The sequence below is a fragment of the Fragaria vesca genome, linkage group LG2 (assembly GCF_000184155.1).
Source record: "Fragaria vesca subsp. vesca linkage group LG2, FraVesHawaii_1.0, whole genome shotgun sequence".
NCBI lineage: Eukaryota > Viridiplantae > Streptophyta > Magnoliopsida > Rosales > Rosaceae > Fragaria > Fragaria vesca.
The window spans coordinates 4,898,337-4,920,822 of record NC_020492.1 but is presented as its reverse complement, the minus strand read 5'-3'; the positions used below and the strand labels follow the sequence as shown (position 1 = coordinate 4,920,822).

The following is a 22,486-nucleotide window of genomic DNA, read 5'->3' as shown; positions in this document are numbered from 1 at the left end:
ATTTTATACACAAAAATGTACTCAACCTTTGATAAGATTTATTGATTTTATAATAAGTAAAAAGTACGTTTATCGTAGTCGTACTACACACATTTTATTTTTATATTGTTTTTGTTTTTCAGAATATTATTTTGTTCAAAATAGCTTTTTACATCGATGTATCGTAGGAAACGATAGGCACCGTATTTAGATTTCAGTCGCCGATGAAAACACGGTTTTGGAAAAAGTCTTTTCCCGGAATTACCACGGCTTATAAAATCCGTACACCTCTGTCGGACGATAAACACGGTAAATATCTGCGGAGAAGACAACAGAAACCCTCTAAAACCTACGTGTCTCTCTGAATTCGACGGTGGCCACCTAAAAACCTTCGAATCCCTATTTTTCCTTTTTTCTCAATTACTTTTTCTTATTTTAATACCCAAAATATCTCTTTAAATACCCGATTCTCCATTACCAGCAGCTCACAGAGTCTCCTAGACTGACACCAGAAACCAAAAGGCTTAGACTTAAAATGGGTTTTGGTTTGGAGCGACCTTCTGTTTCCTCAGCCACCAAATGGTTGGGTTTCGTCACCGCCATTTGGGTCCAGGCCATTTCAGGCAACAACTACACTTTCTCCAACTACTCCGATGCTCTCAAAACCCTCATGAACCTCACCCAACTCGAGCTCAACAACCTCTCCGTCGCTAAAGACGTCGGTAAAGCTTTCGGCCTCCTCGCCGGCCTGGCCTCTGATCGCTTCCCCACATGGGTCCTCCTCTTGATCGGCTCCGTCGAGGGTTTGGTCGGTTACGGCGCACAGTGGCTCGTCGTCAGCGAGAGAATTCAGCCTCTTTCGTACTGGCAGGTAAATTAAGTCTATTGAATTCGACGAATTATTTATAGTTTATATGCCAACTTGAGATTGTTGAAATGAATAGTGTAATTTGCGCAGATGTGCATATTCCTGTGCATGGGAGGCAACAGCACGACGTGGATGAACACGGCGGTGTTAGTCACCTGTATTCGGAACTTCCGGAGCAACCGGGGACCGGTCTCCGGCATTCTCAAAGGCTACGTTGGCCTGAGCACCGCCATATTCACCGACCTTTGCGCGGCTATGTTCAACAACAACTCCGCCAGCTTCATACTCATGCTCGCCGTCACTCCCTTCGCCGTCTGCCTCACCGCCATGATCTTCCTCCGTGAAATCGCCCCGTCGTCTTCCGCCGCCGAGGACAAGCAGGAGTCTCGATACTTCTGGTTCTTCAACGGCCTCGCAGTCTTCGTCGCCCTCTACCTCCTCGCCTACGACTTCATCCCCGACCCCTCCACCATCTTCTCTTATGTCTTCTCCGCCACTCTCCTTCTCCTCCTCGCTTCGCCGCTATTGATTCCGGCCTACACCTACGTCAGCGCCTTGGCCGAAAGCCGGGTCGGGTCTTCGGATCCGGAGAAGCCGGTTCCGGTTGTGGTTGCGGCTCTGGAGGCGCCGCTTTTGGCGGCCGAAAAGGCGGAGGTGGAAGACGTGGCGGAGGAGGCGGTGGAGAGGAGGAGGCCGGTGATCGGAGAGGAGCACACGATATTCGAGGCGATGAGGACGTTGGATTTCTGGGTGCTGTTTGTGTCGTTTCTGTGTGGGGTGGGGACTGGACTGGCGGTTATGAACAATTTGGGCCAGATTGGGCTGGCGCTTGGATACGTCGACGTTTCGATCTTCGTTTCACTCACCAGTATTTGGGGATTTTTCGGGCGAATAATTTCCGGTATGGTTTCCGAGTACTTCATCAGGTCAGTTTACCCTTTCCTCTTCCTCTTGCTTGCGCTTCAATAAATTTTTATTTAATTTAAATAGAATAAATTATGTTTAATATCATTGTCAATGGTACAAGTCAAACCAAAATTCTTGAACTAGGAAAATTTGGTGCTTTAAGGTGTCGGTAAGATGTGACTTTTTGATTATTTGCAAAACTAACGGTGGGGAGGTTACGAATATGGAGAGGAATGGGAGGAAATGAGGATCTATGTTTGGTAGACAAAAGGCATTATAAGGAAGAACCATAGATTTTGATAAATAAGAAAAACATAGCAACTCATTTTAAAAAATTACTTTTGTTGAAAAATTGAAGTGGGAAGGAATAATGTGGTATTAAGTTGGAAAATGTGAAGATTTGTGATACTTTTCCTCTTCTATAATGTGTTTGTACTATGCTTATCTTTCATGCTATGTTACTTCATATGGAATGATTGTTAAAGTGAGATTTAATTTGGAAATTATTTGTTCTCTGAACTAAGAATGTGCTATTGCTTTGAGTGGCATGCACCATCCGCTCTGTTAGTTTTTTGAATTCTATTCTCTTGGGATGCTTTTGCAAGATGGTGACTTTCCCACTAGGATATAAATATTGGCCGTTTGTAATTTGTGTTACTTCCTTGTTCCTTCTCAACGGGGCCAACCCTTTCCAAATTTAAATAACTAGTTGCCAGAAATTGTTTGTCTACTTGTTCATCGCCTTTCTTCTTCTTCTCTTGTTATTATACTTTCTTGTGAGCAGTTTTCTATTCCGTTCACACCGGCGTAAACCAGTAGCTTTCAAAAATTATTGCTTGACCTCATTTTCTTTGTCCTTAAGTTATTTGCTTACTGTGTAATGGAGCAAGTTGATTAGAAACTACTTTAAGCCTGTGTTTGTTTTCAGTTCACCATGTTCATCAGACCTTTCCCTTATTTGATGTATACGTGTTTAATTCCAATTAAATTGCTCTACCAACTTTTCACTAGCTCCATGGACCATTTCATTTAACATGACTAGAACTTGAGATAATTTTCGTATGCAGAATCCTTTATCTAGCAGTAGCGTTTCTCAACCAACGTTCAACTTATTCTGGTGTTAGCAGTACTGAGGCTCTCTTCTGTTCTATCTAGATTGTGTTAGTTTTTCTCATCAGATCAATTTTTTAGTTAATAACTATGGTTGGAAGTTTCTATTTCTTGTACTAAATGTGGATGATGCCACTTAACTGCTGACATAACTCTTAATATTATACATGGACCAGTTCATTTCACATGATGTGGAAATAATTTGTCTATGTGCATAATGATCTAGCAGTAGACTTTGTGAACCAACCGTTCAATGTGTGTGCATAATGGTCTAGCAGTACACTTTTGTCAACCAACGTTTAACTCAATGTGTTTCGATGACAGGAAAGCGGCAATACCAAGGCCACTATGGAATGCAGCTTCTCAGATTCTAATGGCTGTTGGATACATACTCCTAGCCATCGCCGTGCCTGGTTCCCTCTACATTGGTTCAATCGTGGTCGGAATCTGCTATGGGATTCGTCTTGCTATCACTGTCCCAACTGCATCTGAACTATTTGGTCTCAAATACTATGGGCTTATCTACAATGTTCTGATCCTCAATCTCCCACTTGGGTCCTTACTCTTCTCAGGCCTCCTTGCTGGCTTTTTATATGATATGGAGGCCACCCCAACGGCCGGAGGTGGCAACACCTGCGTTGGTGCTCATTGTTACAGACTAGTGTTTGTTGTCATGGCCATTGCCTGTGTTGTAGGGTTTGGTTTGGACATTTTGTTGTCCATCAGAACTAAGCGGCTTTACACGAAGATTCAAGCCGGAAAGAAAACAAAGAGAGTTTCGAATCTCAGATAGTAACAAGTAAACTGGGATTTGGGAGGCCGAGATTATGATTCTGAGGACTGATGGGTTATTTCTCCTTATGATGTCCTCCATCTAGAATTAGCTACTCGCTACATCCATTTCTGCTCATATCATTCCATGAGATCAGTCCAGGGAGAATTAGTAGTCACCTCGTTACGAAAAAAATATGTGGTTAAGTTGTTTGATAGGCATCCTTAATTCTTCCCACCACCATATTTGTTTTGAATTAGTGTGTAATTTCTTGCCTACCTAATAGGCTAGTGTGTTCATAAATCAATCATCATAATATAATTCTTTTGCTTCTGGTATGACTACCACCTTCGATAAATGGTGAGCCTTGGGGATTCATTTACGAAAAACTTATTTCTTCCCCATGTAACCTCTACAAAATTCCGGTAACCTCTTCATTGATCAATCAGGTTATTTGATATTTTGGTTGTGACACTGAAATAAGAATGTTTCTTTTCGAACTGTCTATGCACATTGAAGGTGTAATCCTCCAGCCAAAGACCATTTGAAAGTGTGGACTGATGAACCATGTTGATGGGAGCTTGATTTCTTATCAAAGAAAGAAGTTTCAAGTTCAAATCGCTGCCCTCCCTTGATAAAAAGAAAAAAGGAATTGAAGAAGATGAAAGCAGACAACAGAAAAGTTGCTAGTGCTAAGGAACAAATTTGAGAAATGAGGAGGAAGCAGGGTGAGGTAGTCCCAGCTGAGTGAAATTTAAGATTTGAAAGTTCTCTGTAACTTCAAGCAAGTTCAAGCTTGTGGATCTCGAGCTTCCTTTTTACTTTTTCTAGCTTCTTATTTTTGTTCCGGGACCTTATTAATTAGATTGACATAATAATAGGGGAACAAAGCGTACAGTTTTCACCTTAGCCTGATAAATAATCTGTAATATCAGGGTGCAAGTGAAATTGTAAATCTGCCATTCTTTAACATCATCGATCAACACAGCATGTGGTATCAACTTCCATGCTTCTGACTTGTGTGGTGCACCGCTTCAATGCCAATCCGCCATGAAAGCTTTTCAAGAACACATGCAGTGCTTGGTTACATTTTATAGCTTTTCCCCATACAATGAGACACTCAAGACTTGCAGCTAAAGCACCGTGCAGGCCATAAATGGAACTATCATGCCCTTCACATACTGTCCTAGCTAGTTTTGGTTGAGTTTGTTAAGACTTGAGAGTAGTCACACATTTTGAGCTAATAGATAGTTTGCATAACAACTAGTGACAGAGCCACTATTTTGTCACCATGAGGGTGTGGTGAAGAAGCTTATGACATTGAGCACTATGCAACTCATTGTTCAATTGCAACAATTAATTAGTTAGAACCTAACAACTAATAAGGTCCTGAAGTCCAGGACAATGGCACAAAGTATATAGTCTCTTCAAGGGTGCCATGAAGCAGCTTATTAGGTTGCACATCATGAGTGTCATTGTTCTCTCTGATTATATATGAATGCCCATTTGAAGCTTCATCAAACGCTTCGATCGCCTAATCCTTATTTCGATTGTTCTAATAAATATTAGCTAACATATTCCGATTATTCTCCGCAGTAGCCCTTCTTGCTCTAAGAAGCTAACCCTGACATGTAAATCCCACTACATAGACTGAAAGCCTGAGACTGATAGACTGAAAGCCTGAGACTGATGGAAGTATTGGGCAGACTAAACATGAATGATGTAGAACAGATGACAATAGAGATTGAAGAGCAGATTGATCGAAACAAGTTCAGATCCGATTTGCTGTAGATTTAGCGTTCGGTGTCCGATTGACCATTATAATACCTTTTTGGAAACAGAACGGCCCAACAAATCAAACTTGTAGCTTTTCCATAACCTATGAGCTTTTTAGGCCATCCGAGTCCGTTTAGGCCTTCAAAATGCAGATTTATTTGTTTTCAGCAATTATTTTTAATAGTTTATTTTGTATTTGGTTTTCTTTTAATCTATAGGCTTTTAGGCTTTGATGTTAGTTGCCCTATGGTTTATTTGCTCCTTTATAAGGACCTTTTATCAGTTGTAGTCGAAACTTTTTGTTTTCAGCAATTATTTTTAATAGTTTGTTTTGTATTTGGTTTTCTTTTAATCCATGGGCTTTTAGGCTTTGATGTTAGTTGCCCTACGGTTTATTTGCTCCTTTATAATGGCTTTTTATCAGTTGTAGTTGGAACCTTTTTGATATTAATAAAATGATTAAATTCAGTTTGCCCCCTCGTACTTTAGGTCAATAATCAGTTTGGTCTCATATCTTTTTTTTAATAACGTTGGTCTTTGAAGTTCTATTTCACATCAGTTTAGTCCAATTTTTGAATTGCCCTTCTTACCATGACGCCATGCGCTGAGTTGTTCGCGACACAAGGGCCTAGTTTCTGACTTAAAAGGGCAAAATAGTCATTTTATACTCTAATCCCACTCTTCTCCGCCAGCTTCAACTCCACCACCACCAGCTTCTCCATCTTTTTCTTCTTCTTCCTCTTCTTCTTCCCCGCAGAAGGTGGCGATGGCCGAGATTTGTTGAATCTAGGCGAGATTTCAAAAACATCGAATGTGGGGAAACTCCACCAGTTCACCTTGTCGTCGACTTTCCTCAACGGCCTCACTCCTTCTTGTCTGAATCTGAATCCAAATTGCAAGTTTCCTCCAAATCCCAACCCCATTGGGTAGCCATAGCATGAACTCATCATCATTCGGTCACTACTAGTGGACGACTCGTCGACTGAGTCTATGCTCATGCTGGTTGTACTACTCCCCATGACACTATCAATACCCTCATCAATCTCCTCATCCAGCATTGATTTTGCGTCGTCGTCACATATCTCCATGGAGGAGTTGGAGTTGGAGTCGAAGTTCACCGGGGAGTTGAATTCCCTGGGAGAATTGCACGACTTTTCGAATGAATTGATGGCTTTCGGCTCGAATCAGGAGTTGGGTTTCTGGATAATTGGGTTATGGAGGAAGAAAGTAGCGGAATTGTTGATGAGTCGGAGAGGGAGGAGGAATTGGGAGGATGAGGGGTCGAGGAAAAAGTCGTGGGGTTTGGTGGATTTGCGAGGATTTGTGAGGGTTTTGGTGGAGAAGATGTTGGGGTAAGCAGTGGAGAGTAATGCAGCGGCTTCATTGTAAGTCTGGTTGGGACGTTTCCGAGGAGTTCGGGGTTTTCGGGTTGTGATTGCGAGGGCGGAATTGCTTGATTCTGAGAGGGTGGAGGAGGAAGAAGGGGAGGATGTTTGGGATGTCCGAGTTGAAGTGGAAGGGGAGTTGACTATGTACAACTCTATATACTCCAATCCAACGGAGAGTGGCGGTGGTGGAGTCGAAGCTGGCAGAGAAGAGTGGGATTGGAGTATAAAATGACTATTTTGCCCTTTTAAGTCAGAAACTGGGCTCTTGTGTCGCGGATAACTCAGCGCATGACGTCATGATAAGGAGGGCAATTCAAAAATTACACTAAACTGATGTGAAATAAAATTTCAAGGACCAACGTTATTAAAAAAAGGATATGGGACCAAACTGATTATTGACCTAAAGTACGAGGGGGCAAATTGAATTTAATCCTTAATAAAAACCCTTGAGTTTGTCTCAACTTTTCTGGTGGATTCCAGATTCTTCTCGTAGATTCGAGAAAATAGAATTCAAGTCACCGTTGATAGATTCCATGACACGACCCACCCCGGATTTCACCCTGAAACCCGGAGTAAGTCGTGCAGGGACCACCTCCAAGGAAAATTTACTGAAAAGATTGAGAAAATCTCCCTTGCAGATGGACAACCCTAACTCGAAAATTCCAAATTTCACTCTTAAAAACAATACGTCCAAATATCATATAAATAACCTTCAGAAATTCTAAACACAATACCAACAGGCCGAGCACACTACCGAAATAATATACAACAATCCCAAAATATCCTGAGCTACTAGATTCTAGCGGAAGCAAGAAAACACGAGTAGGTTGAACAGGTAACCTACTGATGAAAACTGGCAGAAATACGGGTGACTATGCCTCGCCTCCTACTAGATCCAACCCGAACTCTGCAGACTGGGCAATTTAAAACGAAGGGCCCAGGGGAAAAACATTTAATAACGTTAGAGTGAGTGAACAAAAAATAAAATACTAAATAAAATATTTATGTTTCCCCAAATTAATTTCTAAGGAAAAATCGAATGCATGCCGCAAGCGATAAAACTTTTATCTCATAAAATATCGAGCCTCTCAGACTCTATAATATATGTATGTATTTACACTCGTCCATACTCCCTATATAAATTCATGGGTCTATATATGGCTACTACACTTGCGTCCAACGCTCACGTCACGCCTTAATGCGGCGCTACACTACGCCATCAAGATGGACAGACGGGTGTATAAATATGTGTCCATACCCCCTATATGAATTAAACACTCAAATAGGGCTACTACGCTCACGTCCAACGCTCACGTCACACCATAATGCGGCTATATGCTACGTCATTAAGGTGGACAGACACATATGGCTAGCTAGCATTTATATACATACTCTTTCATAAATACATATTTATATCCACCGAAAATCTCATTTTCGGTAACTCTTCAAGAGAAATAAAAATCGTCAAATTAAAATTACGTTAAAATATTCAGCAACATTAATTGTTCAACCATGAACTATAGCATGCATTTATTTAAAATAAACGTCCACTCACAAATTAGGCCTAAGCCTGATGTCGATCTGGGGCCTCGTCTGCTCGAGCCTCCTCACGTCCTGTTCCAAATATAATATTAATTTCCCAACCAATAATCCAATATTTAGTCAAAATAGGCAAAATTACCCGAGAGCCATAAATACGCTCATCATTGCCTAACTTCGATATTCTTAAATCGGAACGCTCTACAGTCGTAAATACAACCTCCCAAAAATACGACTTAAATCCTACTGCCGGATTCTACATTAATTAACCGCAAAAAATACCAAACTTCGGAAATTCACAAACCTATCCAAATCTCATCCAAAAATTCCATAATTCACATCAATATACTCCTCTTAATATTCCACACTTAAAACCCTAAAAATCTCTTAACCAGCGGCGGCCGGAGGCCAATTCCGGCGACCTCCAAAACCTATGAAATTTTGACAGAATAATCTCCTCATCAAGCTCTACAACTTTCTTAACCAGCACATCACCCAATTCCAAGCCTAACTAGGCTAATCGAACGAAAACATCCTAAAAGCCCTAGAAAATTCAACTCCACATTTCTCTTTACCTAGCTCAAGAGGGAGTGAGCTGATTGGAGGGGTTGCTGCACGGGAGGAGGGCTACAAAACGAGCCAAGGATCGCCGGTTTTGGTGGCCGGAGGAGGGAGTTCCAACGACCGGAAGTTCGGGGCAGTCTAACCTTTCGGGCGGCACCGCTCTCTCACGGCGGCGCTAGGGGGGCTGTCACCGGTCCTGGAAGATAGCTGAGTCGGAGGGCAACCGAACGGGACCGGAGCGGCGGCAGACGGTGGCCGGACGGCGGCGTACAGACGGCGAGAAGTTTCCGGCGGGGAAGAGGCTCGGGAGGAAACCGGGAAGAAAAGAGGAAGAAAAAGAAAATATGGGTTTGGGCCTCACACCCCAAACCGGTCCACCCTTTAAACAACCCAATTTCAAAAAAATAAAACACCCCGAAAAAATAATACCCGAATAAAAAATTACCTTTTACTAGCTAAAATTTACTATTTTTACCGTCATCGAAATTTTCTCCTACGAACAATCCTCCGCACATAATCGTCCCTAAAACCCCTTTAGGGACCAATTAAACTATTAACTCAAAGACGGAGACGGTAAAATTCTTATTATAATCACGCTAGTAAATAAGGTAAAAATATAAGGGTCGGGATGTGACATTCCAACTTTTATATTTCCGCTGCATCAATTAAGCAACCGAGGTACCAGATAGGAAAAGCCAAAACAGAAAAGGAATACAATGTCTTGGATTGGACTCGGTAGTGTTTAACATCAAAACAAAAATATGATTATTATGGGATCATCATCAACCCTAAAAACAAGAAAATGGAGTTAAAATTGTACAGAACCAGTCAAATAAACAAGACAAGAATGCATTCACATGAAACTAGCTTCCCCCTAGAATACATGTGAGCAACCCACGGGGCTACTCAATCCTCTGCTCACTGTGGCCTTTTGTGACCACTCACCTCATCTTTAAGTACACTCCTCACTCTCTTATAGCTCAGCACCTCCATTATTTTGGAGAGCATGCTTGAACAAGAAACTGGAATTAATATGCCATATGGGGTAGATCGATTTATAGTAGTATAGTACAGTACTCTTTATTACTTTTACAAAACCCTATTTCAGTAACACTATATATATTTACAACACAAGCTAGCTTGCTACCTTCAATCTCTAAACAGTAACAGGAAATGGGAAGCACAATTCTCATCTTTGTTAGGCTGCAACTTCTCATGTTCTTTCTCCTCCTGGGCTCACCCTTTGTTTTCTCCTTTGGTTTTTCATCTTCCCCTTTCATTTAGTCCCATGTTGCTTGGTTTTCATTGCACAATGTACATGGCCAAATTACATTATCTGTTTTTACTGATTTGATTTTGATGGTTGTTGCAGATGGTCCACTATACGACTCTACTGCTTACACTGAGGTAAAACAGAACTCGTATTTTCCCAGATTAATTTTGAGTTGCACAGTAACTAATTTTACACTGGTTGATTGTTTTTGACAGTGTAAAAGGCAACCGGAGAAACCTCTATATGGTGGAGGGATCATTGTTGATGAGCCTTCAGCTGTTGTGGACAGAGACAAGGGAGGCGTTTATTCACCGGCATTTCTACTCAAAAATCTCACCGGAAATGGCACCATTTACAGCTTCTCTAGTTGAGTTTTCTCATCATTCTGGTCTATCTCTGTTATTAGTGAATTTAGGACTCTAACCTTACACAATAGAGGGTTGTTAAGTACAGTTAGGACTTAGGAGTCATTGGGGAAAGCCACACAAAAAAAAAATTCCGTTGCCGGGACTTGAACCCGGGTCTTTCGGGTGAGAGCCGAATATCCTGACCAACTAGACTACAACGGATTGTTGTTATATATCGTGCTGCCTCTGAATATTTATATCTGTTAGGTTTATACAAATCCAATCGCTAGTAGAAAATTAAATGTTACTTATGGTATAAGGTGCTTGATTAACAGGTTGGGTGAAGCTAAGGAGTGCGGGTTCAGCTATGATACAGGCAAGTCTAAAGGCAGAAGATGAAACATACAGTTGTATAGGAACTGTTTTGGCCAAGCGAGGATGCTGGTCATTCCTCAAGGGTGGCTTTGTCCTAGATTCACCCTCTAATCTCTCTATACTATTCTTCCAGGTAATCTTTTTTCTTCTTTTCCCAAAACACATGTACATTTCATATGTTTCAAGTGGAGACTGATTGTAGTTGTGATCATATAGAATACAGATGGCAGAGATGTCAGCCTAGCAATTGCAAGTGCTTCTTTGCAGCCATTTAGTGTTCAGCAATGGAACACTTATCAGCAGTATATGATCAACACTGTAAGAACTGGTGTACTACTTGACCTCTTCTACCTCAAAAAAAAAAAAATGGTAGCTGTTAGTTTGAGTAAATGTACCAAAATTTGAGACAGCTAGCAACTTCAATACTTTTCAGAAAAGGAAGCGTGCCGTGACGGTCCATGTCTCAAATGAACAAGGAAAGGGGCTGCAAGGAGCTGCCATTACCGTAGAGCAAGTCTCCAAAGATTTCCCATTTGGATCTGCAATTTCAAAGACCATACTAGGAAATTTGCCCTACCAGGTATTGAAGTCCATAGCATTTGGTGTAGCATTTAATGTTGTCCAACTCTCAGTCTTGACTATTTATTACTGACATGTTTTAGTTGATACCCTCCCTTGTACTTAATTACAATACTTTATATGCATGTTCATACAGAATTGGTTTGTGGAGAGATTCAATGCTGCGGTGTTTGAGAACGAACTCAAGTGGTATGCAACAGAACCTCAACAAGGCAATGTCACTTACATTATAGCAGATCAGATGTTACAATTTGTTCGGGCTAACAAAATCACTACTAGAGGGCACAATATATTCTGGGAAGATCCCAAATACACACCAGCTTGGGTTCGAAACCTCACAAGTACTGATCAACTAAAATCAGCTGTCAACTCTCGGATACAAAGCCTAATGACCAAATACAAAGAAGAGTTCATTCATTGGGATGTCAGCAATGAAATGCTTCACTTTGATTTCTATGAGAAACAACTTGGCCCCAATGCCACCTTGGATTTCTTTCAGACGGCACACAAATCCGATCCTTTGGCAACCCTTTTTATGAACGAATTTAATGTGGTGGAGACCTGCACTGATGTGAATTCCACAGTTGATACCTATGTTTCAAGGCTGAGGGAACTTCAACAAGGTGGAGTATCAATGGATGGGATTGGACTAGAGGGTCATTTCACAAGACCAAACCCCCCTCTAATGAGAGCTATTATAGACAAGTTGGCTACTCTAGGCCTTCCTATTTGGCTCACAGAGGTTGACATCAGCAATACTCTAGACAAAGAAACACAGGTAAACAAGCATTACATATTGGAAATGTGTTCTTGACAATTTCACATGTTATATTGTCAGGCTTTCAATCTAGACCTTTGATTAATGAAAATTTGTTTAAATGTATGGTCCGAATAGACAATTTGCAACATAACATGTCGATGGTTGACAAAAAAAAAAGTGACTGTACGGAAATTTTAAATAAAAGTTCCATGTTCTGGTGAAGATTAATATGTTCTTTGTGTGCAGGCCATTTATCTAGAGCAAGTTTTAAGAGAAGGTTTCTCTCATCCATCTGTAAATGGGATAATGCTCTGGACTGCTCTACACCCCTACGGGTGCTATGAGATGTGCCTGACGGATAATAATCTTCAAAATCTACCAGCCGGTGACGTGGTGGACAGGCTCTTGAAAGAATGGCAAACCAGGAAAATAGAAGCTCAGACCGATGAGCATGGATCACATAGCTTTTATGGGTTTTTGGGTGAGTACAGGGTTAGTGTCAAGTACAGTAATAGGACTACAAACTCAACATTCTCACTGTGCCAAGGTGAAGAAACTAGACATGTTAGCATTCTGTTGTAAACTTGTAATCCTGTATTAAAAATGATACATAAAAAATTTGCTTAGCTTTAGGTAAGATTCAAAGAAGCATAATGTATTTACTGAGGAGGATTTATCACAGTTTTCATTTGCTGCATCTTGCATTATATATGCAGAGAACATATTATTGTCATGCATCTTCTAATCACAGATACTCCACATATCAAGTTGAATAGTTTTCTAAGATACCATGATTCCAGAAGACTCATCCTTCTTCTATTTGTTTTAGGTTTTCTGATTTTAACTTTGAGACTTCCTCTTCTAGGACTCTTTATTTATCTCTTATTTATGTGCACACCTTTACAAATCCCTTTCGATTTAGGCGTTAACACCTTTTTCCTAATCCTTATACAAGCGGGATTCCAACCTCAGAACTAATACAAGAGTAACTAGGGATTTGATCGACCCTCCTGAATCCAAAAGCCTTTTTTGGTATTACAACTTCTAAAGGGACAAATACCAAGTGCTTTTCCTTTTCCTCCTAACCCTTTTAGAAGAGATCCTTCACCCTCGCAACTACTGCAAGTTAGTCTCTCTTTTTTTCGGTCTGAAACTGAAGATTAGTATACCCAAGTTGTTTTTTCCCGTCCCTTTATATCAGATCTTGAAGCATGTCCGCAGATCAGAGGCATATATTTCGTTGCGCAGTAGTGCAAGTGCCAACAAGACGACGAGATATACCCAGCTGTGAGGGTAAAATTCCAGTTGTGATAAGTCTCTTCAAGGAAACTCGGCTTTGGTATGATGGTCCACAAGACTATGAAATGGATGGTGAGCGAACCTTGGTGGCTACACAAGGACTTCTGACGTATCCTGAACACATGAGTCACTTTGTGGCTCAACAGCTTTTGGTTATGTCTGTCCCAGAAGAACAAGTGCCACCTATTATTGAGAAACTTGATAAAAAGCTTTCCGTGGTATCTGACGTGCCCAGTCATAAGCCTATTACTGTCTTAATATCGGACGTCACTGTGTCCTTTTTGGGTAGTGCTGACTATCATTAGGTCAGTGATTGGATTGCAAGACAACCTTGTGGGTATCTAGGCCATCGCATTACAGGACCTGAGGATCGCATTAGACGAGCTCGCACTAGAGGAGCTCGCATTCGAGGAGCTGAGGATGATATGGTTATAGCTACACAGGAATCCATTGCATCATATAAGGCCAATCTCACTCCTGCAACTAGATCATTCATTCATGGTTTGAAGAAATTAAGACTTGATGGTTTGGAAGAAGCTGTTATTAGAAAGACTCCAACTTGTGCCATCTGTCTTCAGGATTTTGCAGAATCTGTTGAAGAACTGATCACTTGCTTGCCCTGCAAACACTATTTTCATGTCAATTGCATTGTCCTGTGCCTCGAGATCAATCACATCTGCTCCTATTGTCGATACCCGATGCCAACTCTGGAGGCCGGTGAGCCATGAACAAAGGCTACTGACCATCAACTTGCTCAATTGGGGCGATCCCTAACTTATGACTCAAGAAAATATTGGATGAGTTGGTCTTTCCATCTGTATTTTATTTTTCACTTAGTTTATCTCCCCTCTTGTTGTTATTTTGTTGTGAGAGGTTTTGGTCTAATCCCCCTCTCTTAATGTTTCTCTCTTTTCTTTTTTAATACATAAGAGTGTTAGAGGGTCATTTCTCTATCTCACTCATCTTTCAGCCAAAAAAAAAGTCCTATGTAAAACGATCGAGTCGATGTAATACTTATATAAACACCATCATTGACTTTGGCATAAAACTCAGCATCCCATTTATCAGACACATGAGCGAAGAACAGTTTGGCCTTCTTCGAGACCTCTTCAACAGAAAAATGTTGAGAGATTCAATGCTACTGCTTTTGAGTAAGAACTCAAGTAGCATGTAACAGAAGAATCAACTACATTACAGCATCTCAGATGTTGCAATTTGTTCGAGACAAGAAAATCACTGTTAGAGGGAGCAATGTATTCTGGGAACATCCTAAATGCACAATAGCTTGGATTCGAAACTTCACAGTATAATAAGCCAGAATCAACCTTCAACTCTTAAAATTAAGCCTTAAAATTAAGCCAATACAAAGAAGAGTTCAGTTCATCCATTGGGATGTCCACGATGAAATGCTTCACTTTGATTTTTATGAGGGAGAGCCATTTTGTATTTTCATGGACTTCATGGTCTCCACACTCGAAGTTTCGCTGAATTATTGATCTTAGATTCTTACGCGTCCAATGATCTTGATTATTTGAAATCTTGCTTGTGTATATCACTAGGAATTCATCATAAGTTCGCCTTCCTTTTGCGCATCCTCCTTCTTCTATTTGTTTTAGGTTTTCTGATTTAACTTCAAGACTTTCATCTTCTAGGACTCTTTATTACGTGCGCACCTTGCCCTAACCCTTTTAAAAGAGACTGTTACTCCACATATATACTCCTTCACCCTCGCTGCAAGTTAGTCTAGTTAATTACACATCAATTCTTTAAATCCTCAAGAAGTCAAGATTAATATCAGATCTTGAAGCATGTCCGCAGAGAGGCATATATCTGGAGAGGAGTTAGAGGAGTACAGGATTGCATTAGTGGAGTTTAGGATTACATTAGACGAGTACAGGATGGCAGTTCAAGATCGCATTAGAGGAGTTGAGGATGGCATTAGAGGACTTGAGGATCTGATAAGAGGACTTGAGGATCACACTAGAGGAGTTGAGAATTGCATTAGAGGAGTTGAGGATGACATTAGAGGAGTTCAGGATCGCATTAGAGGAGTTCAGGATGGCATTAGAGTAGTTGAGGATGGCATTAGAATAGTTGAGGATGGCATTAGAGGAGTGGAGGATCTCAAAAGAGAACTTCAGGATCGCTTTAGAGGAGTTGATGATGGCATTAGAGGAGTTAGGGATCGCATTAGAGAAGTTCAGGATGACATTAGAGGAGTTCAGGATCACATTAGAGGAGTTCGGGATGGCATTAGCGAACTTGAGTATCTCATAAGAGGACTTGAGGATCGCATTAGAGGAGCTGATAATCGCATTAGAGGAGCTGAGGATGATATGGCTATACAGGAATCCATTGCATCATACAAGCCATATCTCACTCCTGCAACTAGATCATTCATTCATGGTTTGAAGAAATTAAGACTTGATAATTTGGAAGAAGCTGTTATTAGAGAGAATCCATGTTGTGCCATATGTCTTGAGGATTTTGCACAATCTGCTGAAGAACTGATCACTTGTTTGCCCTGCAAACACTATTTTCATGTCAATTGCATTGTCATGTGCCTAGAGATCAATCACATCTTCCCCTTGTGTCGATACCCAATGCCAACTCTCGAAGCTGGTGAGCCATCAACAAAGGCTACTTAATCGTCAACTTGCTCAACTGGGGCAATCCCTAACTATGGCTTATATGCCTTACCTCCATTTTGTGGTTTGTTTGGAACGTGAGGAATAAAACTAGATTTGATGGTTGTCGCTTTTCAGTTGAAGCTGTTTGCAGGCTAATATACGAGCCACTTATCATCTTACAATGAGTCATATGCATAATAGTGTCCACGAGCATTGATAAATTGAAAAAAAAAAATTAGAGATTTGTCAATTTTCAAATGAATTTTTGCTCTAGCAATATATTTAAGAAGTTGACAAACTTAGAAATTGATAAGCAAAATTGACAAATTTATCAATTCAAGAGAAATAATTTGTCAATGAATAGCTAAGTTTTCTCTAATAGCTACTCTGTTGGAACACAACTCTCAAAATAAATTGATAAATATAACTTTCATTCAAATTTATCAACTATTTTATCAACCATTACTAGAGATGCTCAAGAATTTTGAAATGTTTTAGCGCCCCATGTTGACCACGTGCCACTCCTAGAGTGGTTGAAGTTAATTGGCTTCCTCCTTCTCTTGGTTGAGTGAAGATAAATTCTGATAGCTCTTGGAAGCATGAAGAGGGAGTGGGTGGTTATGGTGCTATTTTTAGATATTACAAAGGCCACTTTTTTGGTGTTTTTGCCTCGAATCTTGAAATTCCTAGTTCAATTTCAGCAGAGATAATGGATGTTATTAAAGCTATTGAGTTTGAGTGGGTTCAAGATTGAAAACATATTTAGTTGGAAGTTGACTCATCTTTGGTACTTGATTATATTCATAGACCTTCTCTTGTTCTTTGGCCTCTTCGAATTCCATGGTTGAATTGCTTATACCAAATCTCTCAGATGAATTTCAAAGCTACTCATATTTTTCGTGAAGGGAATAAAATAGCTAATGCTCTGACAAATTAAGGTATGTTATGTTCTGAATTGGTGTGGTGAGATGAGCCTCCACCTCCCATATTATTGTCTTATAATAACAATGTTAGAGGTATGCTTCAATTTTGTTTCATCTAGTCTGTCAATTGTTTTAGGAGGTTTTGGTTTTGGTTTTTTCTTTTTTTGAAAGAGTTTTTTCTTTTATTAATAAAATAGAGTGATAGGCGATTTATTCACCTATCCTCGATCATTTAGTGCAAAAAAAAAAAAGAGTTGATCTTTGCTAAGTAGTCCTTCTGATTTTATTAACACTGTTGCCCAATTTTTTTTAGTGAAACTATTTTCACACATTAACATATTGTCTGTAAAAAGCTATAAATGATTGCATAGAAGTTCGTCTGGTTTTATGTAGTACTGAAGATTTAAAAGGGTGAAATCTACATATTCTAAATTACAGAATCAAGTAAAAGGTGAAATCTACATATTCTAAATTACAGAATCAAGTAAAATTGAATGCTAAAAGATAAGTATGTTTCTTCCTAATCAACTTATTCCATTATTATCCATTGGCTAAATGATACAGTGAAAGCTCCGTGCCATCTTATACTTATATCCAACATTCATGCCCAGTACAAGTTTGATTAGTGTACATGTACAAGATCTTTAGCTTAAATAGTAACTTGTCAGGATTAAATGGTAAATTGGTAATATAAGGTGTGCAAAGATGACTGAGATTTAATACTCAACACCTCTAAAAGTTCCAGTCAAAGGTGCTTGAAGCAAACATACAAGAATTATAAGGAGCAGAAGATCAAGTCAACGAGAGCTTCAGAAAGGACCAGCATGACAGAGACCAAATCTTTGACTGAACGGGAGGTCGATGCTACTCCTGAAATTTCAAAATTCAATTTGAAATTTGTGAAGAAAAAAAATTGGCGGGTTTGGATTTTCGTTATTGAGATAGGGTGAGTTTTGGGTATGATAGATTATGAGTTTGTTTTAAATTGATATCATTTTTCATGTTTTTAGTTTCAAAAAAAAGTCTGGTTTTTTATTTTAATATTTATGATTGTTTTCGGTTTAGTGCGCGAAAAAACGAGCAGTTCCGGTCTCTTTCTATTAGTTCTATAGTGCACCGACACAAATATGACGACATCGTAAATCTTAAAAATCTAAAGTTTATAATAGGATATGAAATTTACACATTCTAAATTAAAATCCACACACATTTATTTTTTTTGTTAACATATTCACAAAAAAATAAAATTTAAATCACTAAAAAAAATGTATGAATTTCACAACCGATTTTAATACATAAAATAAATACTAAAAACAATAATTAAATCCATTACATTACTAAATTCAAATCACAAGGGGGTAGAGTAGAAATGCAGCAGGAGTATAAGGCCTGAAGAATGTGTTGATATTTACGAGTGAAGAAGAAAAAGGACAGAAATAGTTTCGACGGTGGGTTATCCCATCAAATTCATCATCTTCAATTCTCCCCTCTCTGCTTCTCTCCCATCCATTTCCTCAGTCCTAAAGTTCATCTTCTTGGACCGGGCCACCACCCCGTCCCAATCCTAAAGTTCATCTTCTCCGCCGTATAGAGAGCCTAAATGGGAGGTGGATGGTTCTGCGAGAGAAATCACAGACGTCGTCTGGATGAAAAAGCGAAATTCAAAGACCTTGATCAAGTGCTGTGTAATTTACAAGGTATGGTTTGTTTGGATCCACCGCTCTTTTCATTCCTGGTGCTTGTGGTTCTTTGGGGTTGATATTAGGATTAAACTATATATTGAATTTAGGGGTTATATCGATCTGTTAGTAATTTATGATGATAATGTGGACTTGTGTCCAATTTGCAGGCATTGATGAATCAGAAGCTTTTATTCTCTGCTTTAGGAATGGGATGGGAGGTATTGGAAAGAGAACGGGAGCTAGACCACACTGGACTGCACTGGACAATAGAAATTACAAACAGGTTCAGGAACCTTGCCCTTAGAATACATCATAAATAGGTTATAAACTTGTTCCGTCAATTTGTTTCTAACTTCATATATGTTGTTAAACAGGTTGGGACTCTCTTGCCTGTGATACTGGAGGAACTTAAGAAGAGTTTCTCGCCTCAATTTGAGAAAGTTTCTTCTAGGGTAGCAGTTATGTGGGTAAGTCTCCTAGATAAATAAGAGAATTTGTTTCATGTAAGGTTTCCTTATGAACTCCGCTCCTAACTCAACCGCCAAAATAAACTGACATGCATGAAAAAAGTTGGGAGACAGGTGAAAAATTCAACTGTCTATGAAGTGATAGAGTTCAGGTAGATGGTGATAAGAGATTAATTTAAGGAATGGTCCAGCCAATCCAAACCAGTAATCTATAATGGAGGTCTCAAGTGGTACTTTTTGAAGTCAGAGAACAACTTAAATTCATCTCAAATCAAAGGTTGCAATATGAATTTATCAAGAAAGAAAAAAAAATGTATATATGCAAACTGTTTGTGTTCTCTTGCATACTTAAAGAAGACAAGAAAAATTTCATTATTTACAAAATTAACTTTTGATGGTTTAGTAGCTGTTGGCTTCATTTGAAGATATGATAATGGAAACCCTGTTATTGATGGAAAGAAAAAGAGTTTGTCACGCAAATTCATATTACTGCCAATATATCTAAAACAAGCATTCACTGAACTACTTTCTCTACCGTCTGTTTTTGGTTTTGTATCTAATTTTGTATGCAAGAGAATTTTTCACCCAGTTTTCAATCCCCCTTGAAAGACATCTCGTTTGTTTTCATTCTTGCAGCTAGTCAGGACCTTAAGGGGTCCTGATTTTCAGTATGCTGGTCCTATTATAGTACATGGCATGTGGTCTGAGGATGATAATGAGGCAGTTAAGGAGTGCCTTCTGGCAGGAGCTGATAGACTCTTCGAATTGTTGACCGTACCTGCCTTAGATGATGTGGCAGGACTCATATGGAAATTGCACATGTAAGTTCTTTATTCCATTGTTGGTGTTTGTTTCTTTCCTTTCTATAGTTTGTTCTAGTTATATCTGGGTGTAAACAAGGAAAATTCAAAATAACCATGGAAACAGCTTCTCTTATGAATTTGAATTACAAATATTAAATTAGTTGTGAACAGCAGTATTGTGTCTGGTATTTTGTTGTTTTTTACTATTAAATGATTCCCTTCCGGAGCTCCGAAGTGGAACGGGGTATTGCTTCAGGTTTGGGTTCAACTTCGAGTTGGGGGTGGGTTGGACTGATAGTGATATAGTGAATCAGTAGAAGGGCTGGGCCTCTGGAAGGGAATCAATCCCGTTGGCAATGACTCGTCTGCTAATTGTGACTTGTCTCTTGCTCTTGCTTTCTGGGCAATTCTTGTTCTCTAAAGCTTTCTAGGGACTGGGTTTTTATTTTTATTTTTTATTTTTTTTATTTGGATGAAAGAATGTTTGTGTTCGTTAGATGTTTCAAAGCTGCATGCAAATTGGTTTAGGCAAATGTGCAGAGATGACTGAACTAATGAGACCAGAATCTATTTTTAAAACGATGGCAAAGAATTGTTGTGTCTAGAGTCTAGAGTATGAGCAACTATGGCTCAGAGTTGGTGTTATCAGTGTTTTTGGTTGTCAATTTGTATACTAGTCTATTCATGGCCATGATGTGGCAGAGCTCTTGCTAGATTTATCTGTTTGGTTTTATGAAATTGCAGAAGGAAAGCTGTGTAGGATTAGGGTCTAATGAGACTGAATGTTGTAATGATTTGGTGAGCGATGAGATCAAATTAAAGGGAAGTTGTTGTCCTGAATATAGTCCAAGATGACTGCATTTTCTTTAGTTCGGAGAAGAGGTTCTCGTCTAAAGGTTCACATGATGATGCCGGTCTGACATTCGTTTCATTGGCGTACACCAGATTCATTGGCATACATCTAAACCTTAAAACTGAGACTTCTTTTTTAGGCAAGAGAAGGAATGCAGCACAGCTCAGTATTTCATTTTTTCTGGATAATCCGTGAGCTGTATTCATATAGGACAAGAGTGTTGTTGTTTGAAGGAGAAAAATCGAGAAAAATAATAAAGAGAGGCGGGTTCAGTCGTGTGATTTGGAGGGAGGGACAGGGTGTGTGTGTGTGTGTGTGTGAGAGAGAGAGAGAGAGAGAGAGAGAGAGAGAGAATTTGACGAGGTATTATAGGAATCGTGACCGCAGTCTTTGGGGTTGATATTAGGATGAAACTATATATTGAATTTTAAGGGTTATATCCATCTGTAAGTAATTTATGATGATAATATGACTGGTAAAACCGCGTGTAATTGCAGGTATTGATGAATCAGAAGCAAGAGTATCGGCAATAGGAATGGAAGGTATCGGCAAGATAACGGAGCTAGTTCTCTCCTTATTAGACCGCACTTCAGGCAAATTGTGGTCTTGTGGAGCGGATTCTAAGTGATTCCACCGGGGCAATAGAAATTGCAGACAACCAAGAACTTGTTCAGGTGGGTTCAGGAACCTTGCCCTTAGAATTAGAACTTGTTCCGTCAATTTCTTTCTAACATCATTTGTGTTGTTAAACAGGTTGGGACTTTCTTGCCTCTGTTAATTGAGAAACTCAAAGATACTTTCTCGCCTCACTTTAATTGCAGGATAGCATTTTTGTGGGTAAGTAACAATCTTGTACTCTGCTCTCTGAAGGTAAACATAAATAAAGGAATTTGTTTCATGTAAGTTGTCTAAATGTAAATAAATGATCAATGGACCTATGCACTTGAAATTTAGTGTGTACGATTATTTTTCTTGTTGAGCCACACCTGAAATATAGTCCAAGATTCTGATGTGTTTTATTTTCAGGTTTCTAATAGCTTTTTGGTGCTCATTGCAGGGTTATGGTGACATATGGGTTGCTCCTTCGACTACACTGTATAGGTAAAGAAACTAGACATGTTAGCATTCAGCTGTATAGAAATTGTACAAATAGAAGCAATTATTTTGAGCACAGAATCAGAAACATGTAACTGAATGAAGATATTCACTGAAATTCTGTTCAAAAACCAAGTGTTACTGCATTTCATATGATGCAAGACACATCGTTATCTCCCTATGCAGCTTGTAGCTCACATTTACTGCACACATCAACTTCAATACTTTTCAGCCTCAACCTTTTATTAGTGCATCCGACAAACAATTGCTGGGAAATGAAGGAGGATTATTGTTTAGGAAAGACTCTCAAGGCAACTTTGATGGGTCACTAGACTAATGGAAAAACTTGATGGCAAGGAGTTTTTTTTTTTTTTTTAAGTGGCAAGGAGATTTTCTATAATTTCAAGGACATGATTCTAGCTAGCGCTTTATGACCCACTAAATTATTAATAGAGTAAATGCATAATGCTATACCCCAACAAAACAGTGGATTAAGAT

General features: G+C 39.4%; 4 protein-coding genes and 1 non-coding gene across 5 annotated transcripts; 4 read left to right on the top strand and 1 right to left on the bottom strand.

The window, feature by feature from the left end:
* The first annotated feature begins 480 nt into the window (after positions 1-480).
* LOC101309107 lies at positions 481-4,778 on the top strand. Its single transcript, XM_004289808.1, has 3 exons — positions 481-850; positions 938-1,773; positions 3,188-4,778. Exons 1-3 carry the CDS (start codon positions 515-517, stop codon positions 3,654-3,656), a joined length of 1,641 nt encoding a protein of 546 aa, XP_004289856.1. The 5' UTR covers positions 481-514; the 3' UTR covers positions 3,657-4,778.
* A 2,867-nt stretch (positions 4,779-7,645) lies between these two features.
* LOC101305915 (endo-1,4-beta-xylanase-like) lies at positions 7,646-12,818 on the top strand (the record flags this gene model as incomplete). The annotated part of the gene is made up of 8 exons (XM_004292118.1): positions 7,646-7,667; positions 10,275-10,309; positions 10,391-10,541; positions 10,858-11,030; positions 11,114-11,215; positions 11,331-11,477; positions 11,613-12,254; positions 12,483-12,818. Coding segments are annotated over 8 exons (1,608 nt in total), but the record flags the coding sequence as incomplete, so codon positions are not given.
* On the bottom strand, positions 10,672-10,744 carry TRNAE-CUC. Its single transcript has one exon. It is a non-coding gene; the product is annotated as a tRNA-Glu (tRNA).
* A 782-nt stretch (positions 12,819-13,600) lies between the features above and the next one.
* LOC101305632 lies at positions 13,601-14,263 on the top strand. The gene is made up of 2 exons (XM_004292117.1): positions 13,601-13,753; positions 13,841-14,263. The coding sequence occupies exons 1-2, from the start codon at positions 13,601-13,603 to the stop codon at positions 14,261-14,263; spliced, it is 576 nt and encodes a 191-aa protein (XP_004292165.1).
* A 4,237-nt stretch (positions 14,264-18,500) lies between these two features.
* On the top strand, positions 18,501-22,165 carry LOC101309407. Its single transcript, XM_004289809.1, has 7 exons — positions 18,501-18,785; positions 18,938-19,053; positions 19,145-19,237; positions 19,874-20,058; positions 21,391-21,567; positions 21,647-21,730; positions 21,951-22,165. The coding sequence occupies exons 1-5, from the start codon at positions 18,689-18,691 to the stop codon at positions 21,395-21,397; spliced, it is 498 nt and encodes a 165-aa protein (XP_004289857.1). The 5' UTR covers positions 18,501-18,688; the 3' UTR covers positions 21,398-21,567; positions 21,647-21,730; positions 21,951-22,165.
* The last annotated feature ends 321 nt before the right edge of the window (positions 22,166-22,486 follow it).

Excerpts from the sequence above, each read along its gene's own strand:
- LOC101309407 (XM_004289809.1), top strand. The coding sequence starts at position 18,689 with ATGGGAGGTGGATGGTTCTGCGAGAGAAATCACAGACGTCGTCTGGAT. Across the intron at positions 19,054-19,144 it reads ACAATAGAAATTACAAACAG|GTTGGGACTCTCTTGCCTGT; the intron begins GTTCAGGAACCT and ends GTTGTTAAACAG. Across the intron at positions 19,238-19,873 it reads CTAGGGTAGCAGTTATGTGG|CTAGTCAGGACCTTAAGGGG; the intron begins GTAAGTCTCCTA and ends TCATTCTTGCAG.
- LOC101309107 (XM_004289808.1), top strand. The coding sequence starts at position 515 with ATGGGTTTTGGTTTGGAGCGACCTTCTGTTTCCTCAGCCACCAAATGG. Across the intron at positions 851-937 it reads AGCCTCTTTCGTACTGGCAG|ATGTGCATATTCCTGTGCAT; the intron begins GTAAATTAAGTC and ends TAATTTGCGCAG. Across the intron at positions 1,774-3,187 it reads GTTTCCGAGTACTTCATCAG|GAAAGCGGCAATACCAAGGC; the intron begins GTCAGTTTACCC and ends TTTCGATGACAG.
- LOC101305632 (XM_004292117.1), top strand. The coding sequence starts at position 13,601 with ATGGATGGTGAGCGAACCTTGGTGGCTACACAAGGACTTCTGACGTAT. Across the intron at positions 13,754-13,840 it reads TTGATAAAAAGCTTTCCGTG|GTCAGTGATTGGATTGCAAG; the intron begins GTATCTGACGTG and ends GACTATCATTAG.